Source organism: Dipodomys merriami, unplaced genomic scaffold (genome assembly GCF_024711535.1).
Source record: "Dipodomys merriami isolate MVZ:Mamm:240054 unplaced genomic scaffold, mDipMer1.0.p SCAF_3, whole genome shotgun sequence".
NCBI lineage: Eukaryota > Metazoa > Chordata > Mammalia > Rodentia > Heteromyidae > Dipodomys > Dipodomys merriami.
Window position 1 is genome coordinate 62,389,146 of NW_027204492.1, and position 27,102 is coordinate 62,416,247.

The following is a 27,102-nucleotide window of genomic DNA, read 5'->3' on the forward strand; positions in this document are numbered from 1 at the left end:
ACTTAAGGAAGCTCTTGTTCTCCCGACTTTTAGGTGGTTTTAAAAATATATTGGGATGAGGTAAGGACACTCACTGTCTCTCAGGTTCTTCCCCTTTACAAGCAAGAAACAAATACTTATGATTTCCTACAAATAAGCGAATACAACCAGCATGGAGGAAGGATGGACCGAGGTATACCTTAATGTTCCAGGGATCCAAAGAGAAGTAAAGTACAAGAAGTAGGATAGAAAGTAGTAATCAAAACAGCAAGCATATCTTTTTAGTATACATAAATACATGGATGTTCTTCATTTGCACTAAGTAGCTCTAGACTGAAAACTAGTCCTAGGAAGGTTTGCCTCTGGGAAGGGGAACCAGTAGACCCCTTTTTGATCTCATGCAAACCCCTATGTGCCATGGGAAAATTTGGGATGTGAAAAGGAACCAGTGAGCTAGAGTTGGTAACTATTAAATTAAGGCCTAGCCTTGCACTATCCTAGTTTGTGTAATAAGTTATTTGTTGCCAACTATTGCCCTTGACTAGGTTTTTAATTCCTTCAGGCATAATTCCCTCATGCATATAGTATTTAAATATTTAGCTAATTGCCAAGTTGGGTTTTTTTTTGTGCCAGTCCTGGGGCTTGAACTCCAGGCCTACACACTGTCACCACAGTATTGCTCAAGGCTAGCCCTCTACCACTTGAGCTACAGCTCAACTTACAGCTGCTTTTTTTTGGGGTGGTTGTGGGGCTTGAACTCAGCCTGAGTGTTGTCCCTCAGCGATTCAGCTCAAGGCCAGAGCTCTACCACTTAAGCTACAGCGCCACTTCCAGTTTTCTGGTGGTTCATTAGAGATAAGAGTTTCACGGACCTTCCTGCCTGGGCTGGCTTTGAACCACAATCCTCAGATCTCAGTCTCCTGAGTAGCTAGGATTACAGGCGTGAGCCACAAGCACCTGGCAGCTTTATTATTATTATTATTAATTATATAGAGTCTCGGACTTTTCTGCTCAGGCTGGCTTTAAACCACAATCCTAAAATCTCAGCCTCCTGAGTGGCTAGGATAACAGGTGTGAGCTACCAGTGACCAGCTGGCCAAGTTTTTCAGACTGGATTTCCCAGTCACTTTTTAGAAACCTTAAATAAGTGGGAAGATGCTGGAAGAGTATATTTGGATGGATAGATGAAATAAAATTTCATCTTTGGCTAAAGACAACAAAACTCGCTGAAAGCTGTAGATACAGTGAGGATGGAGAAATTAAGCAAGCGAGGGTCAATATGCTTAAAATTCTGTATATTCAGGTGTAGAACACAAAGAGGGAACCTCTTTGAACAATGAACAATTCGCATGTTAAAAATCACAAGAGTGTAAAAGTCTAGTAGAGAGTACTTTTAAAAGGTACAGTAAGCTCCAGGAAATGGAAACAAGGCTCTCTTTGGTTAAAAAAAAACAAAAACTTAAAAGAGTCTGGCACCAGTGGCTCACACCTATAATCCTAACTGCCCCAGATGCTGAGATCAGAAGATCAAAGATCAAAGCCTGCCAGTCTATGACTGGCACTTAACCACCAGAAAACCAGAAGTGGTGCTGTGGCTCAAAGTAGTAGAGTGCTAACTTTGAGTGAAAAACTACATTACAGTGCACAGGCCCTGAGTTCAAGCCCCATGACTGACACGTAACTTTATTTTTTAAATCTGCCTTAAAAGAACTAATGCTTCATCTTGAATACAAAATGTCCAGCATTGAACTTTCTAGTGAAATATGGCCTTCCCAGGACACCCACAGCTCACACAATTTTTTGCTACTCAGGGGGCTGAGATCTGAGGATCACAGTTGGAAGCTAACTTGGGCAGAAGTGACTTAACCAGCCAAAATCCAGAAGTACACACTTATGACTCAAATGGTAGAGCTCCAATCTCAAGGATAAAAGCTAAGGGAGGCTGTGCAGGCCTGAGATCAAGCCCCAATGATCATTCATACATAACACACATACACACACACACACGCACACACTCACAACAACAACAAAGTCTTTCAAATACTGATTACCTTTCCTTTCTCCCAAAAATCCACTAAAATGAGAAAAAAAACATAAGGGAAAATTCTAAGGATAAGAGAATAAGAATAGCACTAGATCCAATAGCATTGGACTCAATGGTGAAAATGCCTTTAGGTCCAAAAAAGTGATATTCAGGATAAAATTCTATATATACTCAGGGCTCAATAAAAAAGGATTAAAACAGCCAGCGATGGTATCTCATGCCTGTAATCCTACCTACTCAAGAGGCTGAGATCTGATCACAGTTCAAAGCCAGCCCCACAGAAAACTCTCATCTCCAAGAAACCACCAGAAAACCAGAAGTGGCACAGTGGCTCAAGTGGTAGAGTACTCTCCTTGAGCTGAAACACTGAAGGACAGTAGTGAGGCCCAAGTTCCAGCCCTTCAACTTTCAAAAAAAAGGGTTAAAATATTAAAAACTTGGATCTGTACTGGACATTTGCATACTTTTCTTTAATCATTAATCCCTGAACAGTACAATAGCTTATTCCAGGACATTTCCATTGTAGAGGTGATTTAATATTGGGTATGTTAAGAAAATGAGATTTAAATATATGAGAGCCTACACATGGGTTACAAATACTACATTGTAAGTAAGGGGCGAAGTATATGACCCTTGTATGGTCTGGTATGTTAAGGGGCTTCCCAGAACCAATCCCCTACAGATATAAACATGACAGAGCTAAAATAGCAGTATAAGAGTTGAATAAAGCCATTTCAGACAGAAGGTAGCAAAGATATTTGTCTATTCTAGGCTATTCTTAGGAAGCTAGTGGAGTCTTCCACAAAAAATAAAGAAGACAGTAAAGGATCTAGGACCCAAGAATCTCCATGGTTATTAGGAAATAGGAAAATGCCAGAACAAGAAACTGTACAGCAAAGTTACAGGGCAGCCAGAACAAATAAATGGCAGCACAGGACTCCAGTAAAAATGAACTATATGATGTTTGAATATAATGCCACATTTATACTGCTGGCAGATTCATGAATGAATCAAGTGATAAAATGAGAACAATTTTGAAGAACTCCAAAAATAAAAATCACAGATATACCATACTTCCTCAGTTGTGAATATTTGTAGTTATATATGGCAAAACTACTAGAAAACTGAAGGATTATTGTGGGGGGGGGGGGGGGAGAGAAGAGGGTATATCCAAGAGTTAAATCTTCCATTATATAGCTGGGCACCCATGGCTCTGCCTGTAATCCTAGCTACTCAGGAGGCTGAGAGCTGAGCATCACAGTTCAAGGCCTGCCAGGGAAGGAAATTCCTTGACACATCTCCAATTCACCACCACCACCAGAAAACCAGAATTGGTGCTGTGGCTCAAAGTGGTAGAGCAGTAGGCTTGAGTGATAAAAGCTGGGGGAGAGCATCCAGGCCCTGAGTTATAAATCCCCATGACCGATTAAAAAAAAAAAGAAAAAAACTTCCATTTGGCATTAAAAAAAAAAAATCAAGACGCTATCAGCATTTTGTTTTTTTTTTTTTTGTCGGTCGTGGGGCTTGAACTCTGGGCCTGGGCGCTGTCCCTCAGCTCTTCAGCTCAAGGCGAGCGCTCTACCACTTGAGCTACAGCGCCACTTCCGGTTTTCTGGTGGTTTATTGGAGATAGGAGTCTCACGGTCTCTCCTGCCCGGGCTGGCTTTGAACCGTGATCCTCAGATCTCAGCCTCCTGAGTAGCTAGGATTACAGGCGTGAGCCACCAGCGCCCGGCTCAGCATTTTGTTTTAAAGGAGGTAAGTAAATTCCAAAAGGCAATGGTCACCCTGGAGAATAGAAATTAGGAAAGAAATGAGCTCACTTTTTATTATAACCCTTGATAAGCGCATTGTCTATCACAAAGTAGGCCTTAAATAAGGAATATGCATTTATCTAATCCTCCCACCTTACCCACTGCTGCTGCCCCATTCAGAAAATGGCTACTTGATCCTTTCCTCAAGATTCTGTTCTCATCCTTCCTAACACAGTTATGACGAGGGGGAAAAAAATCAGTTGCAGTGGACATTTTTATTATTTCTTTAATAGATGATCAATTTCTCCCTACAGGTGGAATTTCATCTTACTGATTCAGTGCTAAGTAGGGAACAGTGACAAAGCTAATCAAAATAAGCTACATCAAAACACACTAAGGTAATACAGCTCACTTTCTTTTTAAGAGCAAAATATCAATACATTCTAGAATGCACAATGGTTTAGTCACTGAGACATTGAAGTGGGATCTGGAAGAATGTTGGCAAATCCCAGGTGCAAGAGGAGCTGCAAAGCTGTGCATCTGTTCCTGGGGCTGCATCTCTTGACCACTAGCAGAATCTTGATGTTAAGGAAAGATTTAAGCAAACGCCAAATGGAGTTGCTGCAAACACTAAGTTGACTGAGGAGCTGTGCACAGGAACCAAGAGGCAGGAAAGTAACTAAACACTGCTGAGAGCATCCACGCCAGGAAGGACTTTACCTGTTGTTGAGAGAACATATACATAGCATTAACTACAGGATCCACCAAGCCACACCTGCCCCCTGCTCTCTTCCCAATAGTATGTCTGGTCTTCTTTAGGAAATACATCTGCAACATGGGAAACAGGCACTTTTGGGTCCCAGGTCAATTAGAACATGACATATTTGAGGGCAAGTCCCTCTGCCCCTCCCCATGTCAAATGGATGCAGGAGCTTTATTTGAAGTTCTTCCATTTGCATTGCTAATACATGACACACCTATTAATACTAATTGTCCAAGCCAAGTGCTGGTGGCTGATGCCTATAATCCTAGATACTAGAGGCAGAGATCTGAAGATCACAGATTGAAGCCAGCCCCAACAGGAAAGTCTCTGAAATTCCTACCTCCAATACATTACCAAAAAAGCCATAAAGTGGAACTGTGGCTCAAATGGTGGGGCACTAGCGATGAGCAAAAGAAGCTCAGGGACAGCACTCAGGCCACAGGACCAGCAAAACAAAACAAAAAATTAACTCTCCATTCCATTCTACCTACTTGTCAGTGTATAGTCCTCACCCCTGCTTCCAAATAAACCCCAAACCAGGGAAGAACCTTACCTTCCAGTAGCTCTAAACTGGCACCACCCCCAGTGCTCACATGGCTGACTTTATCCTCTGTGTTCCATTTGGCACAGCATGTGGCAGTATCTCCACCACCTGTGGAATGAAAACCGAATATGAAGGAAAAGGAGAGATAAGAAACAGTACTGGGACCAGAACTGGAAAGCAAGCATGTTCCTCAACCCAACTCAAAGGCATCCTCCATGAACTGAACATCATGATTTACAGAGCCAAGACACCCAGGAAGTTAGCCATCTCCATCTCTCTTCTATCTTCCCCTGATACAAATTGTCAGGCCACAGTAATGAGCTTTGTACAGGACTCCTTCCTTACCTATGATGGTGATGCAGCCCCGAGAGGTGGCTTTTACCACCTCATCCATGAGAGCTTTGGTTCCCCGGGCAAAAGCTTCCCATTCAAATACCCCCACAGGTCCATTCCATACAATCTGCTTAGCCCGACCAACAGCCTCCGCGTACTTCTTGCTACTCTCAGGACCACAGTCCAAGCCCTGGGGAATAGAATTAAAAGAGAAAATCAATCACCTAGAAAGTTACTTAGAATACAGCCCCTACCAAGGACCAGAATGGAAGGCTAATCAGTATTTCCTCTGGAACCAAAGGTACCCTTCAGTCTTTTAAATCATTGATCTAACCCAGGCACTGGTGGCTCATGCCTATAATCCTAGCTAGTCAGGAAATTGAGATCTGAGGACAGAAAATCAAAGTCTGCCTAAGTAGGAAAGGTCATGAGATGCTTTATCTCCAACTAACCACCTAAAACCACAAGTGCAGCTGTGGTTCAAAGTGGTAGAGTGCTAGCCTTGAGCAAGAGAGCTCAGAGATAGCAACCAGGCCCTGTCCAAGCTCACGATTGACAAATATAACCTGTTCGCACCTCTTATCTCAGAAGGTCTATTTTCTGGAAGATCAAGTTCAGAGAAAGAAAAAAGAAAAAGCACCCTCCATTATTTCACAGGCATTCTTTTTTTTTGGGGGGGGGGGTGTTAATCGTGGGGCCTGAACCCTGGGCCTGGGTGCTGTCCCTCAGCTCTTTAGGTCAAGGCTAACACTCTACCACTTGAGCCACAGCGCCACTTGCAGCTTTTTCTGCTTATGTGGTGCTGAGGAATGAAACCCAGGGCCTCATGCATGCAAGGCAAGCACTCTACCACTGAGCCACCTTCCCAGCCCTTCACAGGCATTCTTAATTCACTGTATCAATGGTAGTCAAGAACCAGACGAGTGGTTCTCAACTTGGGTAAATTCTACACAGCCACAAGGGACCTGTGGCAATGTCTGGAAACATTAGTGGTGACAATGGGACACACTACTGACACCTACTGGCCAGGGATACTTAAAATATCCTTACAGCTTTCTACCAAAAAAAAAAATCTAAGATGTCTTTAGTGTTGAGACTGAACATTGAACTCAGATCAATCTTCACAAACATGGCACATATCAGAATCACCAGGACAACACGCCTTCCTAGAGATTCTGATTTAGCAGTTTCAGAGAGAGCTTACATTTTTAAAAAACGTCCAAAATGATATTGCTGGGCTCTGTTTGAGCCACATTAAAATAATATCAAGGCTGGGCATAGTGGTATGTGCCTATAATACCAGCAATTTTAAGGGAGTCAAGAGGATTGTGAGCTCCAGGCCAACTGAGCCTATACAGCAAAATTCTTTCTTTAAAAAAACATTAAGTAAGCAGGGCTCAAAATCCTAGGTATTCAGGAGGCTGAGGTCTGAGGATCATACTTTGAAGCCAGCCTGGGTGGGAAAGTCCATGAGACCTCCACTAAACAACTAAATAGCCAGAAGTGTGGCTCAAGTGGTAGATCACCAGCCTTGAGCAAAAAAGCTCAGGGATGGCACCAGGCCCTGAGTTCAAGCCCAGGACTTACACCAAAAAACAAAAAATTAACCAAATCAGGGAAAACACACACACACACACATACACACACACACACACACACACACACACACACACAGAAGTAGATGTGGCTTAAATGAAAAAGGGGTAGTCTTCAACCAAAAAGCTAAGAGAGAACACAAGGCCCTGACCCCTCTGCCCTACACACAACTATATTAGGTTTTAGACTTTTCCTTGGCAGTACTGAAACTGAACTTAGGAGAAGCCTTCGTATAACCAATTTAGCCACATCCACAACCCCATCTTATGTTAATGTCTGGGTCAACTTGTTCTGTGATCTATTTATGCAGTCAACATAGCTGTGATTACTTATATGTACCAGCATACTCAGCTTTTATTGGCAGACATAAGATCTTGCAAACTGTCCAGGCTGGCTTTGAACTGTGATCCTAATGCCTTCCTTCATATATTAATCCTTAATAAACTCATATTTTCATTGTTTGTAATTAGTATACTTAATGTTTTCATAGAACAAAGTGGGCTTGGACATAATCTAGAGTAGCCCCAAATCATGGAAGTCTACAGCACTGTCTGCAGCACAGGTAATAAACATTAAGCAGATGAAGACAAAAAATGCTTTGTCCCCACATTACAGGTGACAATCAGCTATCACTGTTTTCCCCCCATGGGTTCTCCCACAGAAAATGGTTCACTGCAACATTGGGCATCCTCTCTTAACCGCTAGCTTCTACAGTGCGTATTACATACAAAGTTTTCTGGTGGGCTAAGGGTGTAGCTCAGTACAAAAGCCCTTCCAGGGGCTGGGAAGGTGGCTCAGTGGTAGAGCGCTTGCCTTGCATGCCAGAGGCCCTGGGTTCGATCCCTCAGCACCACATAAGCAAAAAGAAAAAAAAGCCGGAAGTGGTGCTGTGGCTCAAGTGGTAGAGTGCTGGCCTTGAGCTGAAGAGCTGAGGGACAGCGCCCAGGCCCAGAGTTCAGGCCCCACAACCGGACAAAAAAAAACCCTTCCAAGCATGTGGAAAGACCTGGGTTGAGTCACCAAGAACACATAAAAAATGTCTATTGCAGACTCTAGGCATTCATATACAGTGAGACCAAAGGAAGATAATTATGAGAGGAACAAAGGCATAATCCCTATGTATATCCAATCATATAAAATCATATTTATAGAAATTAACTCCAGGAAATTGAAACAAGATGTTTTTTCTTTGTTGCTGTTCTCATTTTCTTTTTTTGTCTTGTTCAACCCTTTGGAAGGGTTAAGGGGAAGCACAGAAATGGAGGGACAAAGGGTGAAGAAATGCAGCAATGGTACTTCCTGCACACTGTTGAAAGTGAACTCTACTTGTGGGTTGGGATGGGAGGGAAAAACTGGAAGCAAGTGAAGGGGTGACATTGTCCAAAGTAACTGTAACCCTTCTGTACATTACCTTTATATTAACAATAAAAGATTTTTTTTGTCAGTTGTGGAGTTTGAACTCTGGGCCTGGGTGCTGTCCCTGAGCTCTTCAGCTCAAGGCAAGCACTCTACTGCTTGAGCCACAGCGCCAATTCTGGTTTTCTGAGTGGTTTATTGGAGTAAGAGTTTCACGGAGTTTCCTGTCTGGCTGGCTTTGAACCATGATCCTCACATCTCAGCCTCCTGAGTAGCTAGGATTATAGGCATGAGCCAGAGCATGGCAATAAAAGATTCTTTTAAGTCTGTCAGTTACATGAATGAATGTCAATACTTTTTTACACCCATACCATAACCATCAAGCAACTTACCATCCAGCCAGCAGGTATTCCAGAAGCCACAGTGGCTTGGCCAGTCTTGGCATTTTCATCAAACTTGTCAGCAGTGACAAAGTCAACAGGCAAGGTAATCTTTACACCATTTTTCTCAGCTTTCGCCATAAGATCTTTGACAATCTTGGCCCCCTCCTCATCAAACAGAGAAGTACCAATCTACATAGGAAGGACAAGAGGAGGAAGGTCAGCTTCATTATACTAAAAACATGGTTGCGATGTGGCAGAAATAATTTGTATTGTCAAAGCTCATAAAATTCACAAACTTTATAGACCATGGTAATGACAATTTGCCTTGTGAAGCTCAAGATGTGTTTGTGATTTTAAGTATCACTATTCCACAATACTGTCAAATATGTGAAATTTATGTAATCACCTAATGCTAATTTTTAAAAAAAAGTGAGAGAAGGGATGGGTTAGGAGCAATGGATGATAATGTTGTCAGACACCTTGTATTCATATACTGTTTTGTGGAATGGGAACTTCTTTGTACAACTACTTAAAGATAATAATAAATAAAAATTAAAAAATAAAAGCATGGTTGACTCAAAAGTAGGTAAGAACCAGACCCATGGGCTGGGAAGGTGGCTCAGTGGTAGAGCACTTGCCTTGCATGAATGAGGCCCTGAGTTTGATTCCTTAGCACTATGTAAGCAAAAAGAAAAAACGCTGGAAGTGGCGCTGTGGCTGAAGTGGTAGGGCACTAGCCTTGAGCTGAAGAGCTGAGGGACAGCGCCCAGGCCCAGAGTTCAGGCCCCACGAATGGACAAAAAAAAAAAAAAAAAAAGAACCAGTGACTCACGCCTGTAATCCTAGGTACTCAAGAGGTTAAGATCTGAGGATGGCAGTCAAAGCCAGCCTGGGCAAGAAAAGCCATGAGCCCTCTGTACAGTGTGTTCACAAAAAATAAAAAATAAATAAAAAAAAGAAAAGCCATGAGACTCTCCAATTAACCACCAAAAAGCCAGAAAATGGAGGTGTGGCTCCATTGAGTGAAAAAGCTAAGGGACAACATCCCTTGCCCTGAGTTCAAAGCCCTAGTAAGTGCATGCACACACGCACACACGCACGCACGCGCACAAAAAGGGACAACATCCCTTGCCCTGAGTTCAAAGCCCTAGTAACACACACACACACACACACACACACACACACACACACACACACACACACACACACACACACACACACACACACACACACACACACACACACACACACACACACACACACACCAGATAGAAGACAGTAATAGGAATAATGCAAAGACAAAAGCAACTTCCCAAAATAAGTGTTTTTAGGTTCATGTGAAAAAACTTTCATAGCCCAGGGTTGTGTAAGTGATAGACCACTTGCCTGGCAAGCACAAATCCCTGGGCTCAAAAGAAACTGGTTTTTGTTTTTTTTTTTTTGCTGGTCATGTGGCCTGAACTGAGGGCCTGGGTGCTGTCTCTCAGCTCTTAAGCTCCAGGCTAGCACTCTACCACTTGAGCCACAGCGCCACTTCTGGCTTTTTCTGCTTATGTGGTGCTGAGGAATCGAACCCAGGGCCTCATGCATGCAAGGCAAGCACTCTACCACTAAGCTACCTTCCCAGTCCCAAGAAACTGGTTTTCTTTTTAAATGTACATAGCCTGCTATTTCGTGGAGAGCTATTTCACATCACTTGAGTTTGGTTTCCTACCTCCATGTTGTTGAGCACCTTGAGGAAGGTAAAAGCCATTCCTCCACCAATAATCATCTCATTGACTTTGTCCAACATATTATTGATCAGCTGGATCTTGTCTGCAACTTTAGCTCTAGAAGGGAAAGGGAAAGCAAGAATTATCAATAAGGGAAGTGAAAATACACATATAGCCTGAGTATATATTAAGGCAGGGAAAATAGCTCAAATGACAACATTCTGCATAACTTTGCCCTATATGTTGCCCACCTCAAAGTCCAAATCCATTTTGAAAAAATTTGTTAAAGGTAGCGCCCAGGACTAAGAAGGGCTTAGAAAACCTAGTCTTATTCCAGCGCTGGTGGCTCATACCTATAATCCTAGCTACTCAGGAGGCTGAAATCTGAGGATGGTGGTTCAAAGCCAGCCCAGGCAGGAAAGTCTGGGAGACTCCAATTATCTGCCCCCCCACAAAAAAAAGATGGAAGTGCAGCTGCGGCCCAAGTGGTAGATGATAGCCTTGAGCAAAAAGACTCAGGGACAGTGCCTAGGCTCTTAGTTCAAAACCAACACTGCAACTCCCCCACCAAAAAAAGGAAGAAAAAAAGAAAAACAAAAAAACCTAGTCTTAGGCTACAGGTACAGCCAATGCTAGAGCACTTGCTTAGCACATGTAAGGTTTTATTCCCAGCACACAAGAGAAATCAAGCTTTTACCTAAACAAAGTATAGGGTCCAAATAGGTCTACTTTGCAAACTTTTTATCTAAACAAAGTATAGGGTCCAAATAGGTCAACTTTGTACCCTCTTCCCCCCAAAAAATTCATGGCTTTCAGATTTCCAATTGTGTCTAAGCAAGATGGCTAATTTTGTGATTCTTGAGCCTGATGACAACTGTTCTGAGAACAAGGTTAAGATTATACACTAAATACACACTGGAACAACATACAAATATATGATAAACAAAAATAGATTTTCCTAATTGAAATCATATTTCAGGTGCAGTGCTGGACATTTGCTTTTTGGCATCTTTCTGTTGAGCTACCCAATTCAATACCCTTACCAGGCACCTATACTCTGTGCCATGCCACTGTTCTAGGTCTTTGAGAAACATCAGTGGCCAAAACAAAGGATCCTAAATCTTTTGGAACACATCTTCTAGGAGAGGGAAATAAGACAATCAATAAGGTAGGCATCTAGGGACTTCTTATACTCTTAGAATTCAATTTTGTACAAATTTCTATAATAAAGATTTCTAAAAATAAAATATAATTACTTTCCCAGAAATTGTTGATATCTGGGTAGGGGACTACACTAGGTGGCAAAAAAAACACCTCCATATCACCCCCACAAACTTAAATTATACTATTTATACTATTAAATTATACCAATATCACCTAATCTTACTATGTAAAGTAGGCCCCTATCAGTGCCAGCTAACCACGGTTGACCTGCATGAACCACATCAAGTGGCTTCCTTGCCCTCTGGCATCTAACTAGGTTTCAGCCAATTGGTGATTGGACAGGGCACAGCAGCAAGAGACTGAAGGGCAATCATAGTGTTTTTTCCCAAGCCCCCATGCCCCTTCCTGCCAGGTGATTGTCTCTCTCTCTCTCTGTGTCTTGATCAAAGACACTTAATTCCACCAGAGGAACTCTCAACAGCCTCTCTAAATTTCTCCTTATGTCCTTTCAGGCCTAGGAATGGTGATGGCTACTGCTAGCCCCAGATTACTGCATAGTCCTAAACCCTGCCCTTACCTCTATAGATCATTAAATTCCCCTCAATTATCCACAATGACTGTGGATATCTATTTGACAATTAACCACCCAAAGAATGTATGACCTAGTACCAGGCAAGCACTACTTAAAAGCATTATCCAAGTGTCATTCTCCATACCCGCCCAAGATGGCCAGAAAGGGTCGCTCTGGGCTTTCCAAGGCCTTGGCAAAGTAGTTCAGCTCTTTCTTCATCAAAAATCCACCAGCCTTCTGTGGCAGATTGACTCCCACCATGGAGCTAGGGGGAAAAAAAAAAATCAAAGACATTCAAAATCTAGTCATAAAAGAAATCTCTCTCTTCAGCACTGAAATGCTTTTAATTCTAAGATACCAGAAGACTAGCTTTTCATCCTTAAACTCCCATTTTAAAAACCCACTGAGGTATAAGGCTTTTAACTAAAAATGCAAGGTTAAGGAGAAAGAGTAAAAGGCAACCACTTAAGCAGAATTCAAAATATCCAATTAGTAGTCTTCAGTAAGCCAAGAGCTGAGCAATCAGCTAGTTCAAGAGTTTAAGAAGCTGGGCACCACTGTCCCATGCCTATAATTCTATCTACTGAGGCTGAGATCTGAGGATTTTGGTTCAAAGCCCTGAGTTCAAGCCCCATAATGACAAAAAAGAGAGAGAAAGCAATCTTAAGATTCTTATAACATTCCCACAGGAAGAAATTTATACAAAAAAAAAAAGAAACTTCTTCCTAAAGTCTACAACCTTTTTTAAAAAAAAAAAAACTATTTCCTCTCTGGATCAGGAATACAGCCAGAACCACCAATGATAATTCCCAATTAGCTTCTATCAAAGCTAAAAGGACACAGAATAGTAAAATCTCCAAAAAGCAAGCCAAACATTGAGCTGATCAACTGAACAAGAAGATTGCTGTCAGCTAAGTGTGTCACAAGGCTCTTGATACCTGTGCGCTCGATGTGCAGTGCCGAAAGCATCATTGACATAGACATCTCCTAGTTTGGAAAGTGAAGCTCGGAAAGCTTCTATTTTGGCTGGCTCAGCTTTAATCTGCAAATGGAAAAATAGAATAGAATAAAAAAAGAATAGAAACCAACATAGGAAATGTTCTTGCCCCCCCAAAAAAAAACAACTGTAAAAAAAAACAAAAACTATTAAACCATTGCAGGCCATCAAAGTCCTCTGAACTATCTCAAGACCTTGAGTTGGTAGAATACCATCTTTCAGCACAAGTAACAGACTATTATTTCTCCCAAAATATTCAAGGGTTTTTTTATTTTGGTTATTTCTGCATGGTTCTGTTCTCTCTCATCTTCCCTTAAAATTGTAAACCTCAATGATATGAAAGCTAGTCACATCCCATCCTGTAAGCCACCGTTCCTATTATCCTGACTGAATTTCACACTTAGACTTATTCTCCTTGTGAAGATTAGCATGTCACATAACTCAAGCTGCTGGCTACTAAAAGCCTATCCACAAAGTGAAAGTGGCCACACACATATTCCTCATAAAAGAAACAAGGCCATGCTGGGCTGGAAAAGGGAAGGTTCAAACATCACAACAGAAAGACACCTCAAAAACATTTATTTTATAGTGGCTAAAAAGGAGGGTATTTGGAAATAGTGCTGTGGCTCAAGATGGTAGAGCACTAGCTTTGAAAGAAAGAGCTCAAGGACATTGGCCAGGCCCTGAGATCAAGCCCCACAACCAACCAAAAGTTATTAAGGGCTAGGAATGTGGCTTAGTGATAAAGTGCTTGCCTAGGATGAATGAAGCCCTCGATTAGATTTTTCAGTACCACATAAACAGAAAAAGCCAGAAGGGAGCCAGGCACCAGTGGCTCATGCCTGTAATCTTAGCTACTCAGGAGGGCTGAGATCTGAGGATCACGGTTCAAAGCCAGCCCAGGCAGGAAAGTCCATGAGACTCTTATCTCTAATAAACCACTAGAAAAACTGGAAGTGGCACTGTGGCTCAAGCGGTAGAGTGCCTGCCTTGAGCTGAAGAGCACAGGGACAGTGCCCAAGCCCAGAGCTCAAGCCCCACAACTGACCAAAAAAAAAAAAAAAGAAAAGAAAAAGCCAGAAGGGTGTTGTGGCTCAAGTGATAGAATGGTAGCTCTGAGCAAAAACAAACAAAAAAAAAATCTCAGGGATAGTGCCTAGGCCCTAACTTAAAGCCCCAGGATTGGCAAAAAGAAAAAAAAAAAAAAAAGCCAGAAGGGGTGCTATGGTAGAGCACTAGACTTGAGCAAAAAAAAGTCAGGGACAGCACTCAGGCCCTGAATTCAAGCCCCCCAACTGACAAAAAAAAACCTGTTTTGTGATATATGTGTGTATGTAGATATCATGAAATAATGCTTCAGCCGTAAGAATAAAATTCTTCCGGTGGCAGCAAAGAAACAGAAGCCTGGATGGAAATGCATCCAAGAAAAACAAGGAATATATTCCTACAAAGATAGAGGTGCAAGGAGAATGAAATATTGGGATTTGAGTTATCAGCCCTTTAGGATCCCCCAAAGGAGTACCAAAGCAGGATGGCAGGAAGAGCAAAGTCTCTAGCAAGCAACTAAGCAAAGATACAGAGACAGCAAATCTGCAAAGGGAGACCTGGTACACACAACAGAGCACATGTCCACTGTGCAATCCTGTCCTATTTTTTTGTGCTGGTACTGGGGCTTTAACTCAGGGCCTGGGTACTGTTTCTTAGCTTTCTTGCTCAAGGCTGGCACCCTACCACTTGAGCCATAGTTCCACTTCCCTATTTTTTAAGAAGGCAAAGGAAGCTACCACAAAGAACAAGGTTGTCCACTAATGACCCAAAAAATCAAAAGTACAGATGCTAAATAAGGACTGTGAAGCCACCCCAATCTCTGCAGGATAGAAATTTTTGAGCAGTTGCTCTTTCTTTGAAATTTCCCTATCTACCAAAACTGCAGGATCACTACTCTAAGAATTCTTAAGGAAAACAGCATACATGGAAGTTCATGAAAATGGTGTCAAAGAAACTAATCAGAACTCAGGTCTCACTTTTAATCTACCAGTAATGAGAACACATTGTTTATACTAGAAGATCAATGTGTCATACTGAATAAAATAAATGCTCACGTCCTCACTTTGTTTCTGTATTGAGACACTAAATGAGATGATGAAAGAGACTGGTATAACCAATTCATCATTTTCTGAATAAAACATTCCATTTCTAAGCCATCAACTTGGTGCATCTTGGGTTTCAGTTTAAAAGGGCACCAAATTTTAGGTCAGCATTTGACTCCTAGTACTATAGTAGTATCATGCCAAAGGCAAGATCAGGATCTGTGCTGCTAAGAAAAGAAACTGCATGAGACAGGCACTCCACATGACCTTAAGAAATGTCAGAAGTCAAAAGGGGACTAAGAGAGCCGGGCGCTGGTGGCTCACGCCTGTAATCCTAGCTACTCAGGAGGCTGAGATCTGAGGATCCCGGTTCAAAGCCAGCCCGGGCAGGAGAAACCATGAGACTCCTATCTCCAATAAACCACCAGAAAACCGGAAGTGGCGCTGTAGCTCAAGTGGTAGAGCGCTCACCTTGAGCTGAAGAGCTGAGGGACAGCGCCCAGGCCCAGAGTTCAAGCCCCACGACCGACAAAAAAAAAAAAAAAGGGGACTAAGATTCTAACCTCAGAGCATCTTATTCTCATCTCTGAAGACCAAAAGAGTGGCCTTTCAGCTTCCCCTCTAGCCAACAAATTCAAAATCATGCTTAGAGGGCCCACTGATCACTAAATAGTTGAATTCTGGTTTTCAAGTCATAGTACCCTGTTTTGTCATTGTGTTTAATGGCTGCCTTACTTTTGCATGACAATAGCAGAGCTGAAAAGATCCCAGAGGCCAGAAGTAGTTGCTAGGGACTAGATGATTACTCACAAAGCCTCAAGTATTTACCACCCAGCCCTGCAGAGAAAGTTTGCTGAGCTAATGGACTGAGTTATGCTATGAAGCCCAGGCAAAAAGAACCAATGTTAGCCAAGACTTCCTATCTGAAACTTGAGATAAAGAGTTTCATGGAGTTTTCTGCCCCGACTGGCTTAGAACTGCAATCCTCAGATCTCAGTCTCCTGAGTAACTAGCATTAGAGTTGTGAGCCACCAGTGCCAGGCTGTTTGTTTTCCTTTATGGCACTTAGTTTATGAAATGATAAAGACACCTACATCCTCATCTGAAAGGAAATTTCAAGAAATGTTTTATATTTATGAAGAAAATATCTGAAGTCTAAAGTCCTATTCATTATGACACTCGTTCATGGAATACTCCTAACTCCAACAGTGTTCACATACAGTTCAAAGGTATTTGAAAGGTAAGCGTGATCAACATAATTAGTGCTGGCAACATTCTACTCCTTAATCCAGCCTGGTTACACAAATGTTAACTGGCATAATTCATCAAGCTCTCATATGTGCATTCTTACATGTTTATTACTTCAGGAAAAAGGTGTGTAAAGGATAAAGTAAGCATGAGTCTCCTCCTCTACCGTGCAAGCAGTCTCTCACAAATACAGGTCAAGCCAGGTGCTGCTGGCTCACACCTATAATCCTAGCTACTGAGGAGGCTAAGATCTGAGGACTGCATTTCAAAGCCAGCCCAGATAGGGAAAAGTACATGAAACTCTTATCTCCAATGAACCACCAGAAATCCAGAAGTAGAGCTGTGGCTCCAAGTGGTAGAGTGCTAACCTTGAACAAAAAAGCTCAGGGGACAGAACCCAGGCCCTGAGTTCAAGCCCCATAACCAACAACAACAACAAAAATCAAGTGAAAAGCACCATGGCTACTTACCTTGTTCCCAGAAGCATCTTTTCCCTTCCCTTCTTCCTCTACATGAAAGCGGAGGTTCTCCAGCAGGATGACAGACCCTGCTGCTGGGCTGGCACAGGCTTTCTCTACTTCTGGGCCCACACAGTCCTTCAAGAACAGAACATCCCTGGGAAAGCGAGAGATGAAGAGATGTGAGCCATCTGCCAGGAACAGTCAAGACCAGTAACAGCCTGACTACCTCGCCCCTACACCTACAACATTCATCAGCACCAGAGCCAACCACTTACTTGCCCAGCAGGGACTTGAGTTCGACAGCAACTGGCTCTAAGGAGTACTTGTCTGGCATGGGGACACCATCAGGCCGGCCCAGGTGGCTCATAAGGACAACTGACTTGGCTCCATTGTCCAAGCAGAATTTGATGCTTGGGACAGCAGCCTTGATCCTGCAACCACAAAAAGAAAGTAGATGAAACAGTTATTCCTAGGACTGGGATGGGGGAAAGGGGAAAGTATTTTACTCATGACTCCATAAAATTGAAAAGCCCATGTTCTTCTCCAAATTCCATCCAATCTGTCATCATTCTAAGGTGGACGCATGACACCATGCCCTCTACCTAGCATAGTACAGTGTGACGATGGATTTGTCCCTTATGATGAAGAGTTAGCACAGCAAACCAAAAGCTCCTCTCTTTTAATTTTTTTGTTGGTTGGCCATAGGGCTTGAACTCTGGGCCTGGGTGCTGTCCCTGTACTCTTCAGTTCAAGGCTAGTGCTCTACCACTTGAGCCACAGCACCACTTCCGGCCTTTTCTGTGTACATGGTGCTGAGGGCCTCATGCATGTAAGGCAAGCACTCTACTGCTGAGCCACCTTCCCAGCCCCCGAAAAGCTCCTCGCTATGGAACGATGTGCTTGGACTGCTAAGACCTGGCTGGCATGGAACAACCTGGCTTTTAAAATGTATCCTCAGTTCTCTGGCTCAACAGGCTACCATACTCAGTCTAAATTATGTGTACAAGCCGGGTGCTGGTGCTCATGCCTGTAAATCCTAGCTACTCAGGAGGCTGAGATCTGAGGATCACAGTCTGAAGCCAGCCCAGGCAGAAAAGTTTGTGAGACTCTTATCTCCGATAAATTACTCAGAAAAAGCCAGAAGTGGTGCTGTGGCTCAAGTGATAGGAGTGCTAGCGTTGAGAACAAAGAGGCTCAGGGACAGCGCCCAGTCCCTTGAGTTTAAGCCTCAGGATCAACAAAAAATAATTAATCATCTGTACATCAAGGTAATGGAGGTTGAACACCTGCTTCTCTCCAGAAGTTGGAAAATTGGGGAATTGCTAGACAGAAGATATATACATGACCAGCTCCCTAGGGCATGTCTCCAAAGGAAATATAATAAGCAGACAAGTGATACCTGGCTCATCCAGGTTTACTGAGGCATATACACCGTACTGAGGTGTATACACCGTAGTCAAGATAGTGAATCTGCCTCAGTGCCTACCCATCAACAGATGAATGGCTGAAGTAAATGTGGTATACATATACAATATAGTATTGCTGAGTCCCAAAGAATAAAATCCTCTTATTTTCAGCTTAACACATGGAACCAGAGGATACTATGTTAAGTGAAATAAGCACCACACTGTATCAGGCATATTCTCTTCTGTGATCAATGAATGCTGTACACATGTATAGAGATACCACACAATCCCATTAATATGAATTAACTAAATATAGCTATTTCTTTAAAACCTGGGAGCTGTATTTTTGGCCTTTTTTTTTTTTTTGCTGGTTTGAACTCAGGCCCTCGTGCTTCCTAGGCTGGTGTTCTACCACCTGAGCCATGCGTCTATCCCAGCTCTTTTCTTCTTTTTGGAGATGGAATCCAGTGAATTTTTCTGCCAGGACTGGCCTTGAATTGTGATCCTCTAGACCTTAGGCTATAGGCAAGAGGCACTGGTGCCCAATATGAGCTGATTCTCTTAATGAGCCCCACAACCAAAACTAAATAAATCTCCATCCTCACTATCTCATCCTCCTGAATAGCTAGAATTACAGGCATTAGACACTGCTGCCTGGCAAGACAATGTTTTCACTGCCATTTTGACACAGGGTCTCACTATGTAAGCCCAGGCTAGCTTCATACTTGCCATCTCCTCCCTCAGACTCCCAAATGCTGGGATTACAGGCATACAGCACCCATTAGGCCCAGCTAGGAGGCTATTTTTTAATTTATATTTTCTCATTGATTTAGAATGTTTAAATGCCTACAATTAAAGAGCAGATTGTGGGTTGGAAGGAAGTCAACAATCATGTGGTTTATGTTGCTGCAGTTCTATAATATGAAAGGAAAATTGCTTCAGTCCAGATTTTGTAAGAACCTTACCTCTGGTTGTTTGTTATCTGGTTGTTCTTCATAGGAACATTGAAATCCACCCTAAAAAGAAACGAAGTTTCAGATTCAGTTATAAGCAATTACCTTACTGTTCCCTCAAAGGTTAGAAGTACTTTTATCTACTCAGTTAAGGAAACTAAAACCCAAATCTCACCTTAAAAATAATCAGTGGCATTAGAAGTCAAGATCAAAGTTAGCCATGGAGAAAAAGGGTAGATGCAGGAACTGGGACTTTGGCAATGTCCCATTTCTTCTGGACCTGATAGTACAAATATATGCTCATTTTGCGGTTAACTAGTCACATTATTTGTGCCCTTTTAGGAATGTATCTCATACTTTAGAAACTTCTCCACAAGAACTAGCCCTGAAGACCTGGGAAGTCAATGCCAATTCCACCTAAACAACTTTTTTTCATTCTGGCCTGATTAGTTATCTGAGTAGTAGTCCAAGGCAGCAAGGAAATAATAAGGAATGTACTGGCATTCTGATTCTAGAGACTATTTCTGAATCCTTAGGAAATTAACATTACTCAAAAGGGGGAGAAAATTTAGTTAGAAAAGTAAATCAAGGGCTGGGAAGGTGGCTCAATGGTAGAGCGCTTGCCTTGCATGCCTGAGGCCCTGGGTTCGATTCCTCAGCACCACATAAGCACAAAGAAAAAAGCCGGAAGTGGCACTGGGGCTCAAGTGGTAGAGTGCTAGCCTTGAGCTGAAGAGCTGAGGGACAGCGCCCAGGCCCAGAGTTCAGGCCCACGACTGGACCAAAAAAAAAAAAAAAAAAAAGGAAAGTAAAACAAGAGAATCTTCAGGCTCTTTGGAAAATGCCTGGGGTTAAGGTTAGGTGGAAACCCTGAGCCCAAGTATCAAGCTTACATGTTACCTGTCAAGTAGTATGCACACAATATAAAGAAGGCAGCCTCTTTCAGAAAGCAAGAAGGAGAGGGTAAGAGTGAGGCCCTGCCCACCTGATAAACAGGCAATCAGAAAGGAAGTGAGCAAAATGTCACAAACTGATAATGTACAGCAGGCAGAATTCCCCTTCTTACCTCAGATTACTGCTTTATCATTGTTAAGAAACTACTCAACAATTTGTGTGGTAGCCCATTTTTTTGATGTTTAAGTTTTGCCTGCCAAGATCTTTATTTTGAGACAGTGTCTCACTCTATAACCCAAACTAGCCTCAAACTCACAAACTTCCTGCCTCAGCCTCCAAAACATTACAGGCATGTACCATCACACACAACCCAAGATCATATTTAAATGAATTTTTTCTCATCTGTAGAATGAGGATGCTAATATCTACCTTGTAGTTATTTAGAGAAATTAAGGTAGCTATTTGTAGTGTTTAAAAGAGCCATAAAGTGTGCTAATGATTATATGTTAATGCTTCACATTGTAATTGAGATTGGAAACATCAACCATTACTAAAATCTAGTGCCAACTCACCGTTACAGGAAAGTATGACCTAGTCAAGAAGATGACAAAAATTTCCTTGATATTCATTTCCAAACTCTGCTGTCACTACCCTTTCCTCTCTCTAGCAGAGTGAGAGCTGGCAATGATTATAAAATACTACAAACCTAAGATGACTGCTAATCTATACACCCTAGGCCTGACCTCCAATCTGAGTAGCCTTCCTAAAGGTGAACTAAGAGAAATAATTCTACCGTCAAACATTTTAAAAAGTCTTCAAGGGGCTGGGAAGGTAGCTCAGTGGTAGAGTGCTTGCCTTGCATGCATGAGGCCCTGAGTTCGATTTCTCAACACCACATAAGCAGAAAAAGCCAGAAGTGGCACTGTGGCTCAAGTGGGAGAGCGCTAACCTTGATCTGAAGAGATGAGGGACAGCGCCCAGGCCCAGAGTTCAGGCCCCAGGACCAACAACAACAAAAAAAAAAGTCTTCAAAATGAAAGGTATGTTGCTTCCAAACCAGTGACTTACATCTGTAATTCTAGCTACCCAGGAGGCTGAGATCTGGAGGAGCAAGGTCTCAGGCCAGTGTGGGCTGAAGTTTTGGCAAGATTCCATCTCCAAAATCACCAGCAAAAAAAGCTGTGACTAGTGGCAGAGCCTCATTCAGACAAGTACAAGTTCCTGAGTTCAAACACAGGCACCAGTGAAGGAAGAAGGCAGGACGAGAAGGAGGAAAGGAAGGCAGGCACTCGACTTGGTTTCAGGCCATTTGATCCTGATTCTAAGCATCTTCTTTAAATAATCTTGAACCTACCCCTGCCAGAGTTAAAGTGCATACCAAAGATCACATATCCCATTACCAAGAGTTATTTTCCCCCATGTAGCCTCCCAGCAAGGCTCAGGTGAAAATGGCTAGTGGCAGAAGGGTGAGCACCTGTCACCCCCCTGCACCACTGCTCCCTAGCCCTAGGCATGGCTTTGGGTAGAAATCTGTCACCTAGTTGTTGTCATGGTACCTGCTTACTGATGCAAACTGCCCGTGCCCTGTGGAAAACCACTCCTTACCATATCTCCAAGTCTACTTTGAGCTTACCCTCTGAGGACTCCCAACATAGGAACTGCTCTTGCCCATTATGCTTTCTAGTTGCCCCATTTTATGTCCATTTATGTCAGTATCCCAAGAAAATGTTACACCCTCCATCCATGCCAAAACTTGTACAAAATGGTAAGAGGAGTATATTCTGTAATAACCCCAAATGCCCTTCAGTGGATGAATGATTCAACTATGACACATTCAGACCATGGAAAATTACTCAGCAACACAAAGGAATGTACTATTGATTCAGGTCACAACCTGAATAGATCTTGGATAAATGCTCAGAGCACAAAGTCAAACTGAAGGGTGGAAGGTAGCCCAACGGGAGAGTACTTGCCTCAAGAGTGAGGCCCTGGGTTCAATCTCTTGCACTACCAAAACAAAAAGCCCTCAATCTCTAAGGGTTACATAATAAGTGCGAAATGACAAAACTTTAGAAATTATCAAGAGGTAGAAATGGGATGGGGGGTGTCTTGGTGGTACAGAAACCATTCTGTTTTGATGCAAATGGAAACTGAACTCAGGTCCTCTCGCTTGCTAGGTGGGAACTGCACCACTTGAGACATGTCTCCAACCCTTTTTCCTTATTTTTCGGATATGATCTCATGCTTTTTACCCAGGGTAGCCTCAAATGATCCCTATACATACATCTCCTGTGTAAGTGGGATTGCACAAGTGTACCACCATGCAGGAGTTATTCTTTGATATAAAATGTCACCAAGTTTTATACCTAGGCTGGCCTCCAACTTCAATCCTTCCCCCATGTCTGGCTCTCAAGGAGCTCTTTCTGTATTTCAATTGAGGTAGTTGAGGCTATACAATATTACACATGTAATAAAATGGCAATAGCTATGGATACTACATCAGTGTCAAATTCCTACTTTTTTTTTTTGGGGGGGGGGGTTGGGTCATGAGGCCTGAACTCTGGGCCTGGGCGCTATCCCTCATCTCTTCAGCTCAAGGCTAGCGCACTACCACTTAAGCCCCAGGGCCACTTCTGGCTTTTTTCTTTTTGCTTATGTGGTGCTAAGGAATCGAACCCAGGGCCTCATGCATGCAAGGCAAGCGCTCTACCACTGAGCCACCTTCCCAGCCCTCAAATTCCTACTTTTGATGTATGATAATTATGTAAGATGGATCCATTGTGGGAAACTCAAGACTTTTCTATATAATCTTGGCAAGGTTCTATGAATTGATCTTTATTGAGAGGTTGGAGGGTGCTGGAGTTTGAACTCAGGGCTTTGAGATTGCTAGGCTGGACCTCTACCACTTAACTCACACCTACTTTTTGCTTATTATTTTGGAGACAGACTCATCAATTCTTTTCTGCCTGGAATAGCCTCAAACCACAATCCTCCAGATTTCTGCCTCAGGGTGTGAACTACTAGCACCTTGCTATTTTCAAATGAAACTTTTTAAAACAGATTTAGAAGCCAGGCACCAGTGAGTCATGCCTATTATCCCAGCTACTCAGGAGGCTGAGATCAGATGATCATAGTTCAAAGCCAGCTCAGGCAAGAAAGTCAGATTCTTATCTCCAATTAACCACCAAAAAGCCTGAAGTGAAGCTCAAGTGGTAGTGTGCCATCCTTGAGTGAAAAAGCTAAAGGACAGTGCCCAGGCCCTGAATTCAAGCCCCAGGGCTGGCACCAAAAATAATTTAGTTGAAATACCAAGTTTTCAGTACTTGAAATCTTAGGACTTCAGGCCTAGTTCCACTGCTTCCCTGCCTTAGGCTGGAACTGTTATCTTTTTTTTCTGTTTCTTTCCACCACATCAAGACTGTTGCTTAACAAGGTTACAAGTCAGAGAAAACCAGTAAGGCTTAAAAAAAAAAAAAAGCAGGGGCTGGGAAGGTGGCTCAGTGGTAGAGCGCTTGCCTTGCATGCATGAGACCCTGGGTTCGATTCCTCAGCACCACATAAGCAAAAAGAAAAGCGGGAGGTGGCGCAGTGGCTCAAGTGGTAGAGCGCTGGCCTTGAGCTGAAGAGCTAAGGGACAGCACCCGGGCCCAGAGTTCAGGCCCCATTACCGGACCCCCAAAAAAAATTAAAAAAAAAAAAAAAGCAGGAGGGAACGAGAAAAAAGGGAGTAGTTTATAAGCAAGCTAAGGATGTCTGGCAACCTATGGAAATTTACTCAAAAGGTTCATAAACTCAAGTGGAGTCCTAGAATCCTGAAGTGTAACCTGGTAACTCTGTGTGTGTGCACACACACGAGTACAAATGTATTGTGCCAGTCCTAGGGCTTAAATGCTTTTTCATCAAGGCTGGTGCTCTACCACTTGAGCCACCAACTCCACTTTGAGCGTTTTGATGGTTGTTTGGAGATAAGAGTCCTCATCTCTCAGCCTCCAGAGTAACTAGGATTACAGAAATAAGCCACTGGCACCCAGCTGCTCCATTCCCAGGTTTCTGACTAAAATTCCAACAAAGCAATCTCCCTTCGTAATTTAAACCAGAGAACCAGACAAATGAATAAATATTAGAGTGTCCTTTTACCGGGCAGAGGTGGCAAGCAAAACAGCTCCTGTTCAGGAGGCCCCATTGCTAAAACACTGCCAACAACCACCACCACATAAAGGCCCTGAAACAAAAAGCAATTGAGCTGCCTGGGTTCCTCTAAAAGAGTAACTCTACAATGGAGCTCTCTGTTGAAGGGAGGTACATTAATAATTAGGGAACCAAATAACTTCTTGCCCTCAGTTTAAATAACTACAATTTATTACAGATGGAAAATGGAGATTACACTGAAGAACTATTGATTATAACCTTCAACAGAGAAAAAGTCTATTTCAACCTGTCCTTAGTCTTCATGGCCAAGTATATGGAGGAACTGATTGGTTGTCAGAGACCCAAATTTTGCCCACAAAGTTGCTAGTTCAATAACCTTACAGAGGGGGCTGGGAAGGTGGCTCAGTGGTAGAGCGCTTGCCTTGCATGCATGAGACCCTGGGTTCGATTCCTCAGCCCCACATAAGCAAAAAGAAAAAAGCCAGAAGTGGTACTGTGGCTCAAGTGGTAGAGCACTAGCCTTGAGCTGAAGAGCTGAGAGACAGCGCCCAGGCCCAGAGTTTAGGCCCCACGACTGGAACCAAAAAAAAAATTAAAAATTAAAAAATAACCTTAGAGAAGGTCACATTCCATCAAGAAAACAGGAGTAAGCCTCAAGGTTAATCTGTGCTAAATGAAACTTTACTAGGTATCCCGAGGGAGAAAAAGATATACTCTTCCTCCAGCCCCATCCCAACCAAGTACAGTTAATTCCCCAAGGTAGTTTCCCTGCACGAAAGAGCTACAGCTCTAGTGTGCAATTATAGGAATCTGACCAGCACCACTTGAAAGGTCAGCTCTGAGCACAGTTCATAAAGGACATAATTTCCAATTTAAAGCAACCACGTGTCCCGTTTTTCAGTTATCTTTCCCTTTATCATGGTATGAGAGCCAGAAGGAACTTATCTAACTGGGATTCATATTGTGTCTACATTACCATGTCTCAAAAGGGGGAAGGAGCTAGATCACACCACACACTGGGTCCAACAATCAACCACTTTCAAAATAATTGGTCAAGATTGCCCAAAGCCATTCATAACTACCATCCTTAGCCACGTGGGGGTGGACTGATACCTATTATCCTAGTTACTCGGGAGGTTTAAATCTGAAGATCATGGTTCGAAGTCAGCCTGGGCAGTAAAGTTCATGACAATTTTATGTCCATTTAACCACCAAAAAGCCAGAAGTGGAGCTGTGGCTCAAATAGAACGTTAGCCTTGAGAGAAGGGGGGGAAGCTCAGGGACAGTGCCCAGGCCCTGAGTTCAAGCCCCAGTACGGACACTTAAAAAAAATTAAAATTCATCCTTGTATCCTATGGAGTTTAAACGGGAGGGTAGTTACTCACCATCCTTCACTTTGTGTGTATTTATACACATAAAATATATTACACATTTCAAAAAGGCTAAGTGTAGAAATTCCATATACCATCCTAGATAAGGGAGAAGCCAATCTTGGAAATAACTAGGGATCCACTTGGAAAGAGCAAGGGTCAGCCACCCCACAGGAGTATGGGATGCCTTTGTGACTTTTAATATCAGCTTCTCTAGCCACACGTGGGGGGGGGGGGATGAGGCTGCAGGGACTGCAAGTAAGAGAAGCCACACCCTGCTCAACCATTACCGGGCATGTGTCACAATCGTGATGCAAACCTCGTGGCCCAGAGTCCAAAGCCACAAGCAGGGTAGGTAGAGCCGGCTTGTTACATAAGATGTACAGAGCCTCATCCGGTAGATCTCTCCTCTAACTCCCCATTGTTTAGAGGCTTCCACTCCTGAGAAAGACTTCCCCTGAGAAAGATATCGTTTTGTATAGGGACCTTAGAAATGTGGGCGATTTCTCGTTTATGTGTGATGGTCTAGGGAGGGAGGGTGGGGGAAGGGAAATTACCAAATGACCTTTCAAGGTCCCTTCCTTTGGGCCTAGAGATCTGCAGAATCAGCATTAGATCCCACCTCGCCGATCCGGAGCTGGAGCGATTTAACTACATTTCTGCAATAGGAAAGAGTGCGAAACAGGTCCTAGCAATCTGTGCTTTCAGCAGCGTCCACTACCAAAAGACGCTAACCGAGCTTAGAGAAAAACGCTTGGGAATCTTGAAGCCCAATCGTAGCCTCGCCCTGCAAGGCTAGGATCCCCATAATCAATCTGAAAGGCAAAAGCAACTATGGGCAGAAGGGAAAGTAAATCGGTGGGGCCACAGAGCTTGTGGTTGAGTCCCGAGGGCGCGCGGGGAGACAAATAGAATTACCTCATCACGACCCGTTTCCCCTTCACGTCCAGTTTGTCCAGAGTCAGCTTGTTAGAAAGAGACATTTTGGCAATACTGCGAGGGCAACACACGCCGAGAACTGAAGTGGATACTGCAGCCGCCGTGCAGTGAGGACGCGTGCAGAATGCCGAGCACAGCGCGGGCAAGGAACGTGCACTCTCCACCTCCCCGCAAGGCCCCGCCTCCTTTCCCGCCCCTTCCCGGCTGCCACTTTGTGCGTGCCGAACAGAAGAGCGACTATTGGTGATCACCCACAAGGACCTGAACGCTGCCATTGCTTCAAGAAGCTGTCTGTCATAGGAGGGACTGGTAGGACGTGCAGTTTCCATCTGTCACGTTCTGCACGCCGTAAGCCGCGGGGAACCTTCCTGACTGACTAAGGGCGGGGCGGGAGGC

The 27,102-nt window shown here is 43.2% G+C and overlaps 1 protein-coding gene across 1 annotated transcript; it reads right to left on the reverse strand.

Moving 5' to 3' along the window:
• Positions 1 to 4,037: 4,037 nt before the first annotated feature.
• On the reverse strand, positions 4,038 to 26,871 carry Pgk1 (phosphoglycerate kinase 1). The gene is made up of 11 exons (XM_070040150.1): positions 26,686 to 26,871; positions 19,367 to 19,417; positions 17,271 to 17,426; positions 17,005 to 17,149; positions 13,138 to 13,241; positions 12,345 to 12,464; positions 10,467 to 10,581; positions 8,762 to 8,941; positions 5,430 to 5,607; positions 5,094 to 5,192; positions 4,038 to 4,497 (listed from the first exon to the last, which is right to left on the reverse strand). The coding sequence occupies exons 1-11, from the start codon at positions 26,748 to 26,750 to the stop codon at positions 4,457 to 4,459; spliced, it is 1,254 nt and encodes a 417-aa protein (XP_069896251.1). The 5' UTR covers positions 26,751 to 26,871; the 3' UTR covers positions 4,038 to 4,456.
• Positions 26,872 to 27,102: the final 231 nt, after the last annotated feature.